The 17928-nt window shown below is 45.2% G+C and overlaps 2 protein-coding genes across 2 annotated transcripts; both read right to left on the bottom strand.

Moving 5' to 3' along the window:
- Window positions 1-5655: 5655 nt before the first annotated feature.
- On the bottom strand, window positions 5656-6721 carry Wfdc12 (WAP four-disulfide core domain 12). Its single transcript, XM_048440843.3, has 3 exons — window positions 6572-6721; window positions 6317-6469; window positions 5656-5854 (listed from the first exon to the last, which is right to left on the bottom strand). The coding sequence occupies exons 1-3, from the start codon at window positions 6648-6650 to the stop codon at window positions 5829-5831; spliced, it is 258 nt and encodes an 85-aa protein (XP_048296800.3). The 5' UTR covers window positions 6651-6721; the 3' UTR covers window positions 5656-5828.
- Window positions 6722-16204: 9483 nt separating this feature from the next.
- On the bottom strand, window positions 16205-17443 carry LOC125404734 (WAP four-disulfide core domain protein 15A-like). The gene is made up of 3 exons (XM_048440844.3): window positions 17276-17443; window positions 16986-17144; window positions 16205-16357 (listed from the first exon to the last, which is right to left on the bottom strand). The coding sequence occupies exons 1-2, from the start codon at window positions 17358-17360 to the stop codon at window positions 16987-16989; spliced, it is 243 nt and encodes an 80-aa protein (XP_048296801.3). The 5' UTR covers window positions 17361-17443; the 3' UTR covers window positions 16205-16357; window position 16986.
- Window positions 17444-17928: the final 485 nt, after the last annotated feature.

Here is a 17928-nt window from a genome sequence, read left to right as displayed (position 1 = left end):
GGGACTCCCATCTTCTCTGGCCTCCTGAGCAAATCGCCCTGCTTTCACTAAGACCCCACCCTCAATTTCACACTTGTGACGCCGACTCTGCACTTGGTGAAAGAGAATAACGGAGGCTTGGCATCCCCTGGGGACCCAGATGGAAACTCCAGAGCACAGTGCTCCATCAAGACTGGGGTGATCAGGACCTGGCCCCAAGCGCTCCCATTCAAAAGACGAGGAACGTGTTAGCCAGAGATGGGAGTATACTGCTTCATTCAGTGACACACACCTAATTCCTAGGCAACTTCCTGGATGTTGAAAACATGGGAACACTTCATGTGACCCTGAGAAAGGAAGGTGACATTCCAGGGATTGTCTCACTTACTCAATCCCAGTGTGGGACAGTCAAACAGGAAGGGCTTGGGCTCCACTTGAATCCTTTAAGCTGTGTTCTAAGCCTTCAAGGAAGGAGGAGTCCCTGTCATGTAGGGACTGATGACATTTTGGAATCCTGGCACATCTTTGGCAGCTTTATTTTGGTGGAAAGTTCCTATGGGCTATGTTTTCCCCAATTATAAATTGTACACCTCCATTGAGAGCGTGCTACTCCAGCTAAGATTATTTTGCAGGCATTCCTCTGTGTTGTAAAGTGTTCTCTAAACACTGTGATTTCTGATATCAGTGTGCTGTTTTAAAAGACAGAACTCATGTGAACTGCTCTTTCCTGGAAGACGGGCAGATTTCTGATCTTTTATTGTCACAATCCCAGTGTGGAGTTTTGGAGTCAAATCTCAGACACTCTTTAAAAATTTGCTTAAATAGAAATATTAGGTCAAAGAGCGTGATGAATTTTTCCAGACCACAGATAAACCTGGCCAGCGTTCATTTCAGAAGTCAAAAAGAACAGGAGAGCCTCGATCAGTCCTTCATAGACGTTTGTCATTCAGTCTGCCCTTGGCTGATCCACGCCTTCCTGCCCCCAGCTCCTTTAATTCTGGTTGGTTGTCATTTACCATGTTTTTCTCCTGACTCAGGTGAAGGTGCTGGATCCAGGTGAGAGCCACTAGACTCCTTCTCCACCCCTCACCTGCCCACCCCTCCATCTGAGTCCTAAGCAGAGAAGGCCCTGCACACATGAGGAGACTGAGAAGTTCTGTTGCTGTTGCCCATGGCCAGAGAGTTCCTGGACACACCCAACACAGGATATTAAAAAAAAAACTAAATAAAATCTCCACTATGGAAGTTTCTCATCTTAAACTGGTCTTCCTCAGAATATTGGTGAGGGCCAACATTTCTCATGTGTTTCCACTTCACTTTTCTTGGACTATTTTTCCCTTTTTTTTGTGAATGGCTTGTTTTCATGTTTTGCTAAATGTTTTTGGATGTCTTCTTCTTTTCACTTTTGAGCTACATGACTGTAATATTTTTAAGAGCTGTTTATAGCTGGTGGATGCCGTTAACTTGCGCATGAGTGGTTTCAGAGTGGTTTGTTGGATATGTGCTGGGTCAGACAGACCTAGTCATGAATTCTAGTATTACCAAGTTCTAGTTGATTTGAATTTTGAAAAACTTCAGCTGTTCCTCTCTAAGACAGACAGAAATAATATTTATCTCACGAGCTAGTTTCGAGAACTGAATAAATTTGATAGATAAATGCATATTCTGATTCTCTATTCCAAATGCATCTTTCATTTTGTTTTTCTTTGGACTTGTACCAAAGTTTTCAATTTTAGGGCAATTAAATCAGCCTTTTCACTTACATTTGCTTCCTTTATTTAAACATATATTCATCATTTCCAGTTACATAAATGAAGAGATGTTATTATAAGAGTTCCATACATGCATATAATTTTGATAATATTCATCATCCTTGGGTTACCCTTTCTTTCTTTTTAAAAAGGAGTTATTTATTTTTATGTGTGTGAGTGTTTTGCCTGCATGAATCTATGTGCTTCATATGAGTGTAATGCTTGACGAGGTCAGAAGAGGGCACAGGATCCTCTGGAACTGGGGATACAGAACCTTATGAGTCACCATGTAGGGGCTACAAACTGAACTGAACGTGGGTCTTCTGTGAGAATAGCAAGTACTTTGAATGGCCGAGCCACCTCTTCAGACTCCATAATCCAAATTTCTGTTACTGATTAGCCACCAGAACTTTGTAAAAAATGTCCTCATATATGTCAAGGGTGTTCCAGCATCATTTATGTAGATGTACTAAAATATCCTGACAAGAAGCAACTTAGAAGAGAAACCTGATTCTATTTCAATCCCACGTTACAGCCCATCATTGTGGGGAAGTCAAGGCATCAAGGTGGGGAAGTCAATATAGATATGTTACATGTAGATACATCACATCACATTTATAGTCAGAAATAGAAACAAACCCATACATGCTTACTCGCCTGTGTTCAGCTTTACCTCTCCACTCTTACACCCTTCGGGATTCACTGCATAAGGAATAGCACTGCCCACAGAGGACATGCTTACATACCAACCTCACATAGGCCATCCCTCAGTGAGGCGTTCCCTGGTTCTAGGCTGTGGCAGACTGGCAAGTGAAGCTCACCGTTACATATATGTTGTCGCTGGTTTTTTTTTTTGTTATTTTTTTCAATTCTTTTTTGTTTGTTTGTTTTCAAGGCAAGGTTTCTCTGTGTAGCCATGGCTGTCCTGGAATTGGCTCTGTAGTCCAGGCTGACCTCAAACTCAGAGATCCACCTGTCTCTGCCTCCTGAGCACTGGGATTAAAGGCGTGCGCTATTACACCCTGCTTCTTTGTTTATTCTTGATCCAGTGCTGTTGTGATAGTTACAGCTTCACGATGTTTAAGTAATTTCTGGTATCCATAGATTTTACTAACTTACATTGCCAATTTTTATACCATAGTCTTTCATTATACATCATTTTTACATCATTTTTTTTTAAATCCCAATTGCTGGAATTAATGGCATGCATCACCACTGCCTGGCACTATTAACAATTTTTTTTTTTACCACCGTTTCAAAATTATACAAAAGAACAGTAACCCTTTTATGAAGCTCTGCACATTCCAGATCCAACAGTAACATTTTACACTTCCTCTTGCACATATCCACTGTTTTCTGTTTTACTTCTGAAGAATTTTTAAATAAGCTTGACACATCTCCCTTCTCCCTTCGGATGTTTCAGTACGGATCGCTAAGAAACAAGAACACTTCAGGCTGAGTGTGGTGGTGTGCACAGACAGCCCCAGCACCCAGGGTGTGCAGCTAGCAGGGTCCTGAGCGCTAGATTAGCTTGGGCTCCATAGCAAGGCCCTGCATCAACCTGGAGAGAAAGGGATAAGGACATTTTCTCACACAGCCAAATGTCATTGTCACACCGAATCAACCGCCTCTGGGTTTGCTTCCTTATTACTCCAAAACTGACTTTGTGGGGTTGGAAAGACGGCTCAGAGGTTAGGGGTTCACGCTGCTCTTGCAGAGGACCCAAATTTGATAGCCAGAACCCATGTTGGGTGGCTTATAACCTCTTTTAACTCCAAGTCTAGGGGATCTGAGACCTTCTGGATTTCGGGGTACCTGCACTCACAGACTCACAGGCACATACTCTTATACAGACACAAAGACATATATATATATATGTATACACACACATATATATACACACACACACACACATATATATATAATTAAAAATAAATATTTGTTTAAAATGAGTTTGTACAGTTGTTGGTACCAAATCCACGCAAGGAGCACCCACTGTATGGTTGCACCGCCCCTAAAGTTTCCTTTATCCTGGAATAGACATTCTGGCTCATTTCTGCCCCTCTCCCAGTTGTCCTTTTTGCTATTTATGGTTGAGCAAACTGGTGAATGTCTGGTTAGTGTGGCCCAGATTCCTTCCTTGTGATGTCTTTCAACTCTGCCCCGACTTCACATTTCTGTATACAACATTTGCTCTAGCTACTCAACAAGATGGAAATCACCTGGCAAATCCCGGGTGGTGGAGGAGCCCATGCCTGGCTCGCCCATTGTTGCTGTTGTTCACACAGAGTGATGTATTTCAGCTGGTACACCTCAATCCTCTTCTGGTAAAGCCATGCTCCCCACACAATGACAAGTATAGCATGCAACGATGACATGGTGTCCCATAAACATTAGGAAGCTGTGGATGACCAGTGCCTGAGACAGCAACTTAATTAGGGCTTGCAAATTCCAAAGGGTTTAGATTGTAGTTGTGTATAAATTACGCTGACCAGGTTGGACATCTTTGTCTCTTGGACACTTACTGTATGGGGAAGAGCAGGTGTATATATGCATAGTAGTCTCTCTCTCTCTCTCTCTCTCTCTCTCTCTATATATATATATATATATGTAATTACACATATGCAATTCTTATATATTCTCTGGTACTTTCATACACAAGCACAATATATTTAGATTTTCTCTTTCCAACTCCCCCAGATCTCCCTCCGCATTCCCCTTCCAGTTCATGCCCTTTTCTCTTTCTCTCTCTCTTTTAATATCCCAGTGAGTCCAACTAGTGTGTCCATATATTCATGTTGTCAGCGTGGACCACACCACTGAGGAAAACCGACTCTGCTGCCCCTAGTGGACTTCAGCTGGCAATGCTCCTCAGCTAAGGGTGGGGCCTTTTCCTTCTCCATGCCAGAGTATTGACAGGCCGGATGTGTTCAGGTCTTGGGCTGGGTACAACACTTGCTGTTACTTCATGAGTACAGCGACCCTGTCGTGTTTAGAAGACATTATTTACAGCCGTCTTCCTGGACCTCTGGCTCTTCCTGGTGGTGGTAGCGGTGGTGGTAGTGGTGAGTGGTGAGTGATACAGGCAAACTCACAGGAATGAACACGTCACAACTCCGCAGTCACTTTATTCTCTGCCCTTTGGCCAGCTGTCATTTTAAAAATACCATATTATGGGCAATTTCATCCTATTTGTTCAGATCTTTAAAAATATCATTTAATAAATTTTTATAGGTTTCTTTTCCCCAGATATAATTTTGTGTATATTTCAGGAAGTATTTTCACACACACACACACACACACACACACACACACACACACACACGCAGTGTTGAACAGGGATTTATTTATTCTTCTCTCATATATTACATCTGGACTACAGTTTCCTCTTTCTCCTCTCCTCCCGGTCCCCTCTACACTCTGCCCTTCCCCATTCACTCTGTTTCCCTTCAGAAAAGGACAGGTCTTCCAGGGCTATCAAGCAAACATGACATACCAACTTGCAATAAGACTCACATCAAGGCTGGACAAGGCAACCCAGTAGGAGGAAAAGGGACCCAAGAGCAGGCAAAAAGAGTCAGGGAAAGCCCTTGCTACCACTGTTAGGAGTCCCACAGGAGGACCAAGCTTCACAACCACAACATAAGCAGAGGGCCTGGATCATTCCCATACAGGCTCCTCGCTTGTGGGTTCAGTCTCTGTGAGCCCCTATGAGCCCTGGTTAGTTGGTTCTGGGGGTTTTCTTGTGGTGTCCTTGACCCTCTGGTTTCTACAGTCCTTCCTCCCCCGATTCTGCAGATTTCTCCGCTCCACCTAATGCTTGGCTGAGTCTGCATCAGTGGCTGGGTGAAGCCTCCCCAACAGGGCTTCGTGAACTATTAAGTGTGTCAGTCTGTTTGGGCGGCTGGAACAAATGACCGTAGAATGGCTTTTAAACAACATTTATTTCTCAGAGTTCTGGAGGCTGGGAAGTCCAGGTTCAGGAAGCCAGGAGAGTCCAGGTCTGGAAAGGCCTGGTTTCTGGTCTTTGTCCTTCTTGCTGTGTCCTTATGTGGTGGAAGGGCAAGGCGGTTCTCTGAGGTTCTTTCTTAGGAGGTTTTACACCTCGCTCCCCAGGGTTCCGTCTGTGAAGGTGGAGGAGAACATGCGGAGAACCTGGTTGTGCTGGGTCAGGATTGGTAGGAGGGCCCCTCTTTTGGACACAAGGACCCTGGGGCCAAGTTTCCCGGGGGTGCCCATTTCTTCCACACTTTTAGCCTGTGGGCCCTCAGTGGGCAGGTCCTAAGTGACAGTGACTTCCAGAGGAGGAAAGGATGGAATATCACTCATGAGGACAGTCCCGGGAGGAGGGAGAGCAAAACGGCTATCCTTTCCACTCTGCTCTGGGGACAGCCCAGGTACACATCCACCTTCATTTCCTTCTTTGTACAAAGAAGAAGTTCAAGGCCACTGATCCCTGAGATCCTGCAAGCTCAGAGTCACGTTTCTCTGCCCGTCTCCTCCCAGAACTGGTCCTCCGTGCTTCCATGGGGTAGGCAGAGGCCGGGGAAGAGGGAGGGCCACACACAGCTGTGGGGGCTACTCACTGTCCTCTGTTGCCTGCACAGGCTGCACACATTTGAAGCCACAGCGCCAGTAGCAGCACTTCTCCGGACCCTCACAGTTCCTGTCTCTATGACACTGGGGTGGCTCTCCCCTGATGCAGCGTACATTGTCCGGTGGGCAAACTCCTTCTTTCTCTTAGTGGTGGAAGAAGTCACAAGGTAAGGGGAGGGCTTCAGGCCTGTCTATAATCTGGGAGCTCCCAACCCAACTCCACACACCTCACCATATCCACTCACCCCCTTTGACTCTCTCTCCAGCTACCAGAGTAGAGGTAATGAGGAGCACGGCAAGGACCAAGATGCTGTCTGGACGCATGCTGGCGCGTGGCTGAGACTGAGGCTGAGACAGGCTGGAACTGGGGCTGGAACTGGGGCTGGCTTTCTTTTGTTTCTGCTGGGAGTGGCAATGGGTAGGGCTGAAAGTTGCTGATACAGGGAGGCCTGTGTTCTCTAAGCTGTCAGAAATGGGACTTGGGGCACTTCCAACATCTCCCTGTTTGCATAAGTTGTCTCCGTTTCCGCTGACATCAAATTACCATCAAGACTGCATTAGCTTAAGCAGGAAGGAAAGAGGCACCAGGTGGAACAAAGTCACTCATGGACCCACAGCCAAGCAGTGGTAGGGCCAGTTTTCTTCCAACCTGATATGTTCACCACTGAGCCCTGTTCCTGTGTGTCTTCTTCCAGACAGAGGCATCCATTTCTTCCTGTCATGTGTGCACTGCTCCCCAGTCTTCTTCTCACCTCAAGGAAGGCACTGTCACACCTAGTGTAAAACCCGATCACGGTGTGCTCCAAACCATGCCACCCTCATGAGGCACAGGTGAGAACAGACCTGGTCTTTCACGAGATGCACGACTAGAAGGCATTTCCTTTCTAGATCCCCTTCCTTATTCATGAGGTGTCATAGTTTTATCTCATTCACAGGAGTTATGTTTTATTTCCTGAAGTACCCTCACCCAAAAAAGCCCAATCAGCATCCAGCATCTCCATCTCTCAGTCTTGGACTCCAAGTTTCCTCCCTTCAGAAATATGTATCCACTGTGGACTCCTGGATTGTTTTCTTTTGTTTTGAAAAGGAAGCCCAAGGGCAGAACAGTGTTACGTGTGTGATACAGGACAACTCTTAAAATCTTTTCTTTGAACTGGCTCTACAGGTGGAAAAAGCTTTCCTTCACAGGCCCAGAAACTTACCCCCGGGATGTCTATTCATTCCCTGCTGACCTTTGCTAGCAAGTACATCTTGTACCTCCTGGCCTAACTGCAAGTTCCTTGTTCCGCTTAGTTGTTTACTGATTCGGTCCTGAAAATATAAACTTCCAAACCCTGGGTTCTTCCACAGTGCCGCAAGCCCGAATCTACCGACCACGTTCGCCCTTCAATAAATGGCGTTCTCTTAGCACAGATGTTTCCCTAAATCCTCAGCTCCTCGCTAGCAACTCGGTACTGTGGTAGCGCTGTTGCTACAGATAAATACATTAACATGCTGAAAAGAAGCAATGAGAAATGAGAAATGCTAAAAAGAAGCAATGAATACTTCTGGGGAAATCCTGTCTTTCACTGGTGTTTTCCCCAAGGTCCACTCTTTGATGCCTTATTCCTGGTTGGGCTACCATGCCTAAAATTTACCATTTTGCCTACGCTGGTATAATAGCTGTAAGTGATAAAAGGAGGCTCCCCACTCCAGGAAGAGCACCAGCTCCCTACTGGGCAGTGAGTCACGACTCAGGCTCACTAATGTGTCCTCTGTCCCAGCGCTGATTTCTGGGGAGTTGGCGAGCATGTGCATGAATGTTGGAGTTTAGGTGGAAGTTTCTGTTCTGCCAGCTGTTCTGAAGTAACCACACAGAGACTTAATATTAATTTTAAATGATTGACAGGTAGGTCAGGCTTATTACTAACTAGTTCTTACAACTTACATTAACCCATATATCTTATCTACCCTCTGCCACGTGGTGATACCTTCTTTCAGGACAGCCTGTTTAGCTCTTGCTTCCTCTGTGTCTGACTCCTGTGACTCCGCCCTTCTTCTTCCCAGCCTCCTCTGTGTCTGTTGTCCTGCCTATACTTTCTGCCTGGATACTGGCCAGTCAGCTTTTTATTAAACCAATTTGAGTGACAAATCTTTACAGTGTACAAAGGGATTATTCCATAGCATTGGAGTGTGCTGGCTATTCCCCACCCTCATCTTTTTATTGCTAACTTTCAAAATATACAGAACATATTAAAAACCAGAGCAGTGGCACTCATGTACACTCACATACCTATAGTGGATTGAGCAGTTCATAACAGATTGGGGTATCCAGATCTATCGTTGAAACATCTGGGACTAACTGCAGATGGTATATCTTCCATGTTTTGTAATATATCACCATGTAATTTCTAATAATGAAAGTCTCTAGCATACAGAATGATGACCGTGTCTTAGAAAACTGGCAATAAACGCTACATGCAACCCTAGACTACACATTTGCTTTCCTGTCTCCAGAGTATAGTTGTAGCTAATTTTTGATGCAATTTCCTTAAAACAACTTTACCATACAATAAACTCTACAGAAGAAAGAATACCGCCAATGTTTTTCACCCTTTGAGAACAGCAGCTTTGAACCTATGATTTAGAAAAGGTTTTTTGTTGTTGTTTAGTTTTTATTTTGTTTTGTTTTTAGATAGAATTTTTCTACAAGTCCTAGCTATCCTGGAAATTTGCTTTGTAGACCAGACTGGCCTTGAACTCATAGAGAGCCCCCTTATTCTTCCTCCCAAGTGCTGGGATTAAAGGTGTGTGCTGCCACACCCAGCAGTTTATAATGGCAGAACATCGTAGAGCATAACAGGCGAGAATTTCACAAACCACCCCTACTCTAAGAGGTGCCTTCTGCCTCAGACTTTTCATTTGTCATTCATATGTTTTACTTCCTTGATGGACATGGATGCTGTCAAACCCTGTGGTTTCTGAGGTACAGCTACAAGGTGGAGTGAAGGCGCCCTCATTCTTGGGAAGGCGTCCTCATTCTTGGAACTAGATGTCACACCAGAGGCCATTTGCCTCCCTAGTTGTCTTTGGTCTTGGTTTAAAAGAGCTGCCTGCTTTTGTTGCTTTGACCTTTCCCTCCTTTTATGGCAAAGTGATCTGACTCTAAATGGAACTGGAGAGCTGGCCACGGAGGAGCAGGCCAGGGTCATCCCAGCACTCGGGGTAGAGGCAGGAAGCTCAATAGTTAGAGAGCAGCCTGGGCTACATAGTGAGACCCTTCCCACCTTACACAACAATACCAGAAGCAACAACACAGCACGACCCCCCTCCCCAACCAAAACCAACATATTCTGTGTGCATGAACGTAGTTTTGTAGCCATAGTTAACAACACCTTTGTCTGATGTGTAACGTTCTGGAAAAGGCAAAGAGACAAGAACAGTGCACACGGCCAGTGGTGCTCGGGGGCTGAGAGTGGGATGTCACTGTAATGGAAAAACGGTCAAGCAAACAAAAACACGTGGTGGAGATGTGTTAGAGAGAAATTCCCTGTGTCCTCCTGATAGTAGCACTCGCTACCTAAATCTATGCTTTTGTTAAAATGTATACGACCAGACACTAAATAAATGAACTTTACTGTATGTACCACGTTAGTCAAGGCTTTCTCGAGGTACTTACAAAACCAGTAGGTTTTGGAGGGGTGTGTGTGGGGGGTGGCGATGGATGGATGGGTGGGTGGTGGTGGTGGTTAAGGAGGTGGCTCAAGGAAAGGGACTGTGGGGTCAGGATGCAGATCTGAGGTTGCACTCTTGAGTTAGAAGCGCACGTGAGGACAGACTGCGGACCCAGACAGGAATTGTCTTGACAAGTCTTTGCTCTTCCAGAAACCTCTCTCTCTCTCTCTCTCTCTTTTTAAAAAAAAAAGTATTTATTTACTTTACATCCCAACTGCAGTTTCTCCTCCCTCGTCTCCTCCCAATTCCTTCCTCCACCTCCTCTCTGCCCCTCCTCTACTCCTCCTCCCTTTCTATTCAGAAAAGTGCAGGTTTCCCATGGATATTGACAATACATGGCATATCAAGTTGCAGTAAAGGCTAGGCACCTCGCTTTGTATTAATGCCGGGCAAGGTGACCCGGTATGAGGAGTAGGGTCCAAAAGTCAGTAAAAGAGTCAGAGACAGCCCCTGTTCCCACTATTAGGAGATCCACAAGAAGACCAGGCTATACAACTATAACATATATGCAGAGGGCCTAGGTCAGTCCCATGCAGGCTCCCTGGTTGTCAGTTCAGTCTCTTTGAGGCCCTGTGAGCCCAGGTTAATTGATTCTGTGGGTTTTCTTGTGGTGTCATTGACACCACGGGATCCTACAATCCTTCCTCCCCCTGTTTAGCAGGATTCCCTAAGCTCAGCCTAAACTTTGACTGTGGGTCTCCATATGTTTCCATTGGTCGCTGGAAGAAGCCTCTCTGATGACAATTGGATTAGACCCTAATATTTGTGTGTAGCAGAATATCATTAGGCATCATTCCATTGACATTTTTTCCAGTTGTGTTTGTTTCTGTCCTAGGTCTCTGGGCCATCCAGTCTCTGGGTCCTGGCGCTCCAGGCAGTGTCAGGTGTGGGCTCACTCTCATGGTGTGGTTCTCAGGCTGGACCAGTCCATTGGTTGGCCACTCCCACAATGTCTGTGCCATTCTTATCCCAGCACATCCCTAAGGCAGGACAGACTGTAGGTTGAAGGATGTGTGATTGGGTTTGTGTCCCAATCCCTCCCCCGGAAGTGTTGTCTGGTCACAGGAGCTGGCAGTTGAGGTTACCCATCTGCTATTGCTCCGGCTTCCTGCTCTCAGATGATTGGATGAGACCTACTCACACTGTAGTTAGGGTTTCTCCCTTTTGGTCTGTAGAAGGAGCGGCTGGCTGCGCTCCCACCGCCCAAATCCCGGCTAGCTTACACCTGAAATAATTACACGGAAACTGTATTCTTTTAAACATTGCCTGGCCCATTATCTGTAGCCTCTTATTGGCTAACTCTCACATCTTGATTAACCCATTTCTAATAATCTGTGTAGCACCATGAGGTGGTTGCCTACCGGGAAAGATTCAGCATGTCTGACCTGGTGGCTGGTTCCATGGTGTCTACCTCATTGCCTTCTTCCCAGCATTCTGTTCTGTCTACTCCACCCACCTATGTTCTGACCTATCAGGCCAAGCAGTTTCTTTGTTAATTAACCAATGAAAGCAACAGAAATACAGAAGACTCTCCTACATCATTGGTCCACCAGCCTGAAATCGACTTGCTGGATCTCCACGCTTTATGACCCCATTCAGGCTCTGGACTCTCTCATGCACAAACTTGCACAGGGCTTTTGTGTGTCTGTGTGTGTGTGTGCGCGCGCGCGCGCACGTGTGTGTGTGTGTGAAAGCAGGGACAAGGTGTGGGGGAGGGAAGGAAGGGCCATCAAGCTCCAGAAGAGGCTTTGGGCCAGCTCCTCTGTCCCACATTGTTGGCACCCCAATGCGAACTTATCTTACACCCCGCACCCTGCTGAGTTTAACCCTGCTTGCTTGGAACCTTCTGAAAGTCTTTCAAGTGTTCTGGGAGTCTAAAATAAATGACTGTGTGGAAGATAGGAATAGAGAAAGGTGTTGAAGAGGGCTGGGAGACACTGAAGAATCGTGACTGAAGGGTTTCCAGGCCCTACTATGAAAATAGATTACAATGAGCTGAGCCTACATCAGATATCTAGGTCGGCTTTTCCTTTAGCCGAGGGAAGGACTAGTTTCAAAATGATAGGACTAAACCCTCCCTCTAGTTTTCCATAAGAAAACCCAAGGCTATGATGTTACTTAGTATAATTACTTCAACTCAGGTGCACAAAGGAATTGTTTATATATCTGGGATAAGGCTGAATTCTGCATCATATTCATCACAGGGAAGGCAATCCTGTCTATTGCCGGCTCCTAGGGGTGGGGTCACTGGCTTAGGTGTGTGTTTGCTGTCTACCAAGTGTACTGTTGGGAAAGGTTTTGTTCCTGGAATTAAGGAAGGCTGCCCAGTTTGCTGAAGAAGGCATACAGCCTTGCACGTGAGATGATGTAACTACTGTTCCCAATTAACAGTAATTATTTATTGACTCACGGTGTCATTGTGTTGGTAACTACAGAAGTTAAAATTCAACAACAAAAGTAGTTTTTCCCTGCTGTACTTCACATGGCAGTCCAATTAAGAACATACATCTATTGCTATTAAGCTTAAGGGGCCCATGTTCTGTCAAAGAAGAGAAAGAACTGTTCTTTGGATACATTCTTCCCCCAGTGAACAGCTGAAGTTGACACATGGCAAAGATCTCACTGCTGTTGGAATTACTTTTATCTTCAAAAAATTTTTTGTGTGTATAAGTGCTTTGCCTACAAGCTTGTTTTGCACGGTGTGCATGCATGAGGGGGTTCAGCCGAGGGCACTGGATTCCATGGAACTCGAGTTACAGATCATTGTGAGCCACCATGTAGGTGCACAGAATAGAACCTGGGTCCCCAGGAAGAACAGCCCGTGCTCTTAAACACTAGGCTATTTCTCTAGCTCCCACCTTTTTTATTTTATCTTGCTGCTAGTCAATGTTACCATCAAAAGAAGACATAATTCAGTTTCACTGAGAACGCTGAAAAATACATTGCACCCATTTTATGTAAATGACACTACTAATTCTGTATGTAAGATTTTACACCTTGCGTCTGAAGGTGGTGGTGTAGCTGCCAATGCCCTAAAATAGCTAAGGGAGCTTAGCTGGGGCAGAGGCCTTGAGTAAATAGAAACTAACTTAGAGCAGTTCTCAAAATCCCTGCGACCCAGGGACCTTGTTTGTCAGATAACTGCAATTTTCTCGGTCCCCCCTAGATGGCCACCCACCACAGGCAAAAGGACATCTACACATAAATTGGCCTGATTACATCAGACCCCTCCCAGAAGGCTTGGCCTGAGGACTCTGTTCTACCCAAGACAGGAAAAAAAAAATCTCCTGAGAGAAAGGGATCCGCCTTTAAGTCTTCAGGAACCCTAGAAAGCCCGCTTGCTCTCCCGGCTGGGCTGCTGTTCTCTGACCCCAGGAGACGGGTCAGCAGTGTGTTCTCCAGTAAACCCTTTTTATACACATAGTGTGGTCTCCTTCAGCGGTTTTGCTGTGCTCACTTACTGTGACTATGCAACTATTATAAAAATGACACTTGGCAACTGAAAACACGACATTGATAAATAGATTCCCTCAAACTATTTTTGTATTTGTTACAAAAATTTAGTAGGCTCTGTTTTCAAATCTCTACTACCACTGTTTTTGTTTGTTTGTTTTGTTTTGTGTTTTTCAAGACAGGGTTTCTCTGCGTAGCCCTTAGTGTCCTGGAACTTTTGTAGACCAGGCTGACCTCAAACTCAGAGATCCACCTCTCTCTGCCTCCTGAGTGCTGGGATTAAAGGCGTGCCCTACCACTGTCCAGCATTCACTGTGGTTCTTAAGGAAGCTGGAAGCACAGAAGCATGAAGTGAAGAAACTCAATCAGAAAATATTTTATTATTAGGGAGATTAAGATGAGCCATACAAGATCTCTTTCTCCAATCACTGATTTATAATAACTTAAATTTCAACATCATAAAGACCTTAGTTCTCTACCCCTCTTATAGAATATTAGTTTAAGATATGGAACATTTGTTTTAATGATGCAAAGATATGTTGCATTCTTTTATGTTGCATTTGCTTAACTCTGTGAAGCTGTGTTACTTTGCCTGTCTAAAACACCTGATTGGTCTAATAAAGAGCTGGATGCCTAATAGCTAGGCAGGAGAGAGGGATAGGTAGATCTGCCAGGCAGAAAGAACAAAGAGAAGGGGATAAAGAGAAGGAGAGAGGACACCAGGGGCCAGCCAGCTACACAGCCAGCCACAGAGTAAGAAGTAAAGACATACAGAAATAGAGAAAGGTAAAAGGCCAGAGGCAAAAAGTAAACAAGATAATTTAAGAAAAGCTGGCTAGAAATAAGTCAAGCTAAGGCCAGGCATTCATATGTAATAATAAGTCTCCTTATGTTTATTTGGGATCTGGGTAGCAGCCTCCCCCCCCCCAACCAAAGAGTAAAGAGTAAAAAACAAAAAACCAAAACCAAAACAAAACAAAACAAAAAACAAAAAACCAACTACCAACACTCCCTCGTTCTCCCCCTTCTCTCTGAGTGTAGTGCATACCTGTGTGTGCATGTGGAGGTCAGGGGTCAACACTGCACATTTTCCTCCGTCATCCTCCATCGGACTTTTTCTAGGTTCACTCACTGAACCTAGAGTTCACTAACTTGTCGGGAACCACCTTTTGGGGGTGACCTGCTGCGATCCTAGCCACAGTGGGTTCTTACGTTATGGGTTAGGAGCATGAGAATTAGGAACGTTAAGAGGGAGGAACAGAGATAAGAATGAAACACTGAGACACAGGATAGTAACAGGAGGACAACTCAGTGAATACTGAATGCTGAATTCTTCGTTCTGAGTTTGCCCGCGTTTATTTTTTCATGTACTTTTATACCCCAATACAAAAGGGGGGAAGAAGGCAAAAGACTGCTTTAATATGATACAAAGGACAACCCAAACAGTTACTTGCTCCAATACTTGAAACATCAAGCAACTATATCCCGAGAAAAGCATTCTGTTGTTTAGGCCATGAACACACCCTAGACCAAGTATCCTGAAGGCAGCCACTCCCTAGGTCAAACTTCCTATTTCAAAAGAAGGAGCAGAAGTATGCTTGAATTCTCTGATCTTTGGTCAGGGTAGAGGGAATCTACCTCTATTTGGGCCATCTTAATGTCCAAAACACCAAGTAACCACACCCTAGGTGAGGGTGTGTAGCCATGGTAGTCGTCAACAACTTTGAGAGAGCAAAATAAACCCAAACTCTCTGACCTTCAGACAAGATAGAACTGGCTCACGCTAACTGGCTAGCTATAGTTGACTGAATAGCCTCTGAGAGCCTCCTGTTTCCCTCCACCTCCCAGCAGGGGTGTTACAGGCATGTGCCACACATGGGCCTGGGACCCAAACTGTGGAGCTCATGTTTGTGCAGCACACCTGTCACCTCTGGATCATCTCCCTAGTCTTCAGTCACTCTGGATGAAAGACCGTCCCTGGCTTATTTCTAACTCAAACTTCCAAAGTTCCTAGATCAAGATGTGGGAAGGACTCAGCAACCGTGTCCAGGAAGCTATAGCATACACGATGTACTCTTCCATCTTAGGATGGTGTGCTTGTCCTCCATCAGGTACAAATGCTAAAAATTCAACCCTAAAGTCTCTGGAATCTGATCTCTGGAAGAGAAAGAAGGGGGAGGAGGGGAAGAGAGAAAAGGAGGTCAGAGGGAGGGAAAAGAGGACAGAGGAGGAGGAAGGAGGTAGAGAGGAGAGGAGGCGGTGAAGAGAAAAATCTTACAGAGTTTCACACAGTTAAAAGTACACAGTGGATTTGTTTTGACTGTTTCTCCGAAAAGTTCATGTACCACAAGCTTGTGCTCAGTGTGGCCATGTTGTGTGGTATGGAACCTTTAAGAAGAGTGACCTGGTGGCAGTTGATGAGGTCACGTAAGACATTCAGAAACTAGCAGTGCATGTCTGGAAGAACTGGAATTTTTCCTTTGGGAGGGGCTGGTACCTCCCCTTATTTCTTTCTGTATGCACTGCTCTTGATTTTCCCATGTGTTGCCAGCGCTGTGTGGTGCCACTCACCTCAAGGCCCTAACCAGAGTAAAAAACAGACTGGTAGTATGTTCCCGAGCCTCCAGAACTGAAAGAGAAATAAACTTCGTTTATGTTTAAAGTATATAGCTTCAAGCAGTTGGCTATGATGCCAGGAAATAGTCATTACATAGGGATTTATTTCTTTATTTTGCTCTAATGTTAATTAGCATTTAACTCACTAATAAAAGGGGCCTATGAGACCGAGGAACTCAAGATCAGCCATCTAAGTTGAAGCCAGTGGCACTGTATCTTCTCAGGCTTGACTAAGAAAGGGTTTCCACCTAGGAAGAGAAATCAGAAACAGAAGCAGTTGTGAACTGTTCTGGGGACATGCTTTGGGATCCCACTGCCCCATGACCTGAATCTTGCTAGTTTATCTTCCCCCAAGAGAACTGGGATATGCTGTCTGACAAAAAAATTGAGGACTGAGCTCTGAAGGACCTAAGCAAGTCAAATATGAAATTATGAACTTATACTCCTTTACTTTTCAATTTAAATGTGAACTACAACAGACTTGGAAAAGGGGCAGTTGAAAATAATCATGACAAAAAAAATTCAATAATAGTTGGGTGGCTTAGAGATAATGCTGTCCAAATGGTCCCATCATACGGGGAAGGTACCCATTTCAAGCAGGGTGTTATGTAACCCAGGATGACCTCAAACTCCCTACGTAGCCAGGGATGACACTGGACTCCTAATCCCTCCGTCTCAACCTCTCAAATGCTAGGATTACAGGTGTGGCCACTACTTCCTGCTTGAATGTTAGGTTTTCTAGGAAACTGCCAACTTCAAAGTTCTGGTCACAGTGATTTCCACGGGTGCTGAGCAGTCAGCCCTAAGACAGATAAGAAGGATCCATGGGTAGGTTTCTGGGGCAGCACTGAGTACAGCAGATCTGGGGCCACTCACTTCAAATCATGTTTGTCCAAGGCTCCACACAGCGCATCTGACAGTAGTAGAAACAGCACTTTTTGATGCCCTTGCACCCTTTATCACGCTTGCATACGGGTAACCGTTCAAACGGGCAGTTAAGAAAAAACTCTGGGCAGTACCCAGGTTTTGGTGTTACTGCAGAAAAATGAACTTGAGTGAATAGGAAGCACTGGAGGGACCATTGCAAGGACCAGCTAGCAGGTTCCACAGAATTCTCCCATGGGGAAACGCTTTCCTCCCTCAGTGCCAGGACCCCTCCGCATCACCTCTTTTTCTCTTTATTCTAGGATGTGCCATGCTGAGGCAAAGGAGAATGGTTGTTGTGAACAGTGTGAGGCTGCTTGCCTTCATTTCCTACGAAAATTTCCAGGTGAACATGGAGGGAGGATCTGTTTGGATCAGCGTCAGGTGGCGAATAACCAGCAGGGGGCGCTCTGGTTCACAGGCAAGAAAAGCGGAAGTGCGTCAGTCTGAACCGGAAGGATTTAGCTGGGTCCTTTCAACCATTCTCCTTTGCTTCAGTATGTTGCAACCTAGAGTAAAGAGAAGAGGTGATGCAGAGGGGTCCTGGAGGTACTAGAGGCAGGGGAGAGTTCTGTGGACCCCTACCCCCTTTCCAAGGGGAAGGGAGATAATGTTCTGTTCTTAAGGGTCTAGCAGGGCTGGCCTGGCCTTTCCTAGTTTGTAAATTACACTGTAGGTTCAGGAAGCATGAGAGTTGTTGTTCAGAGCCTTGCGTCCCAGCTAGCCATCCCGCTCCTCCGTATCATGTAGCCAGAAAATTTGAAACACCACTTTTCCAAATGCTGCTCAGGAGGCTTTCCTTTTTGTCCTATCTGCACCATTGCAAAGACAAAGCAAGATAGTGCAATGGGCTACTAGCATTATTCTTTCTAGATTTATGGAAAATTTCATATGC

The sequence above is a fragment of the Myodes glareolus genome, chromosome 10 (genome assembly GCF_982192425.1).
Source record: "Myodes glareolus chromosome 10, mMyoGla1.1, whole genome shotgun sequence".
Taxonomy (NCBI): Eukaryota; Metazoa; Chordata; class Mammalia; order Rodentia; family Cricetidae; genus Myodes; species Myodes glareolus.
The sequence above is the reverse complement of the archived record's forward strand: the minus strand, read 5'-3'. Positions and strand labels throughout refer to the sequence as shown.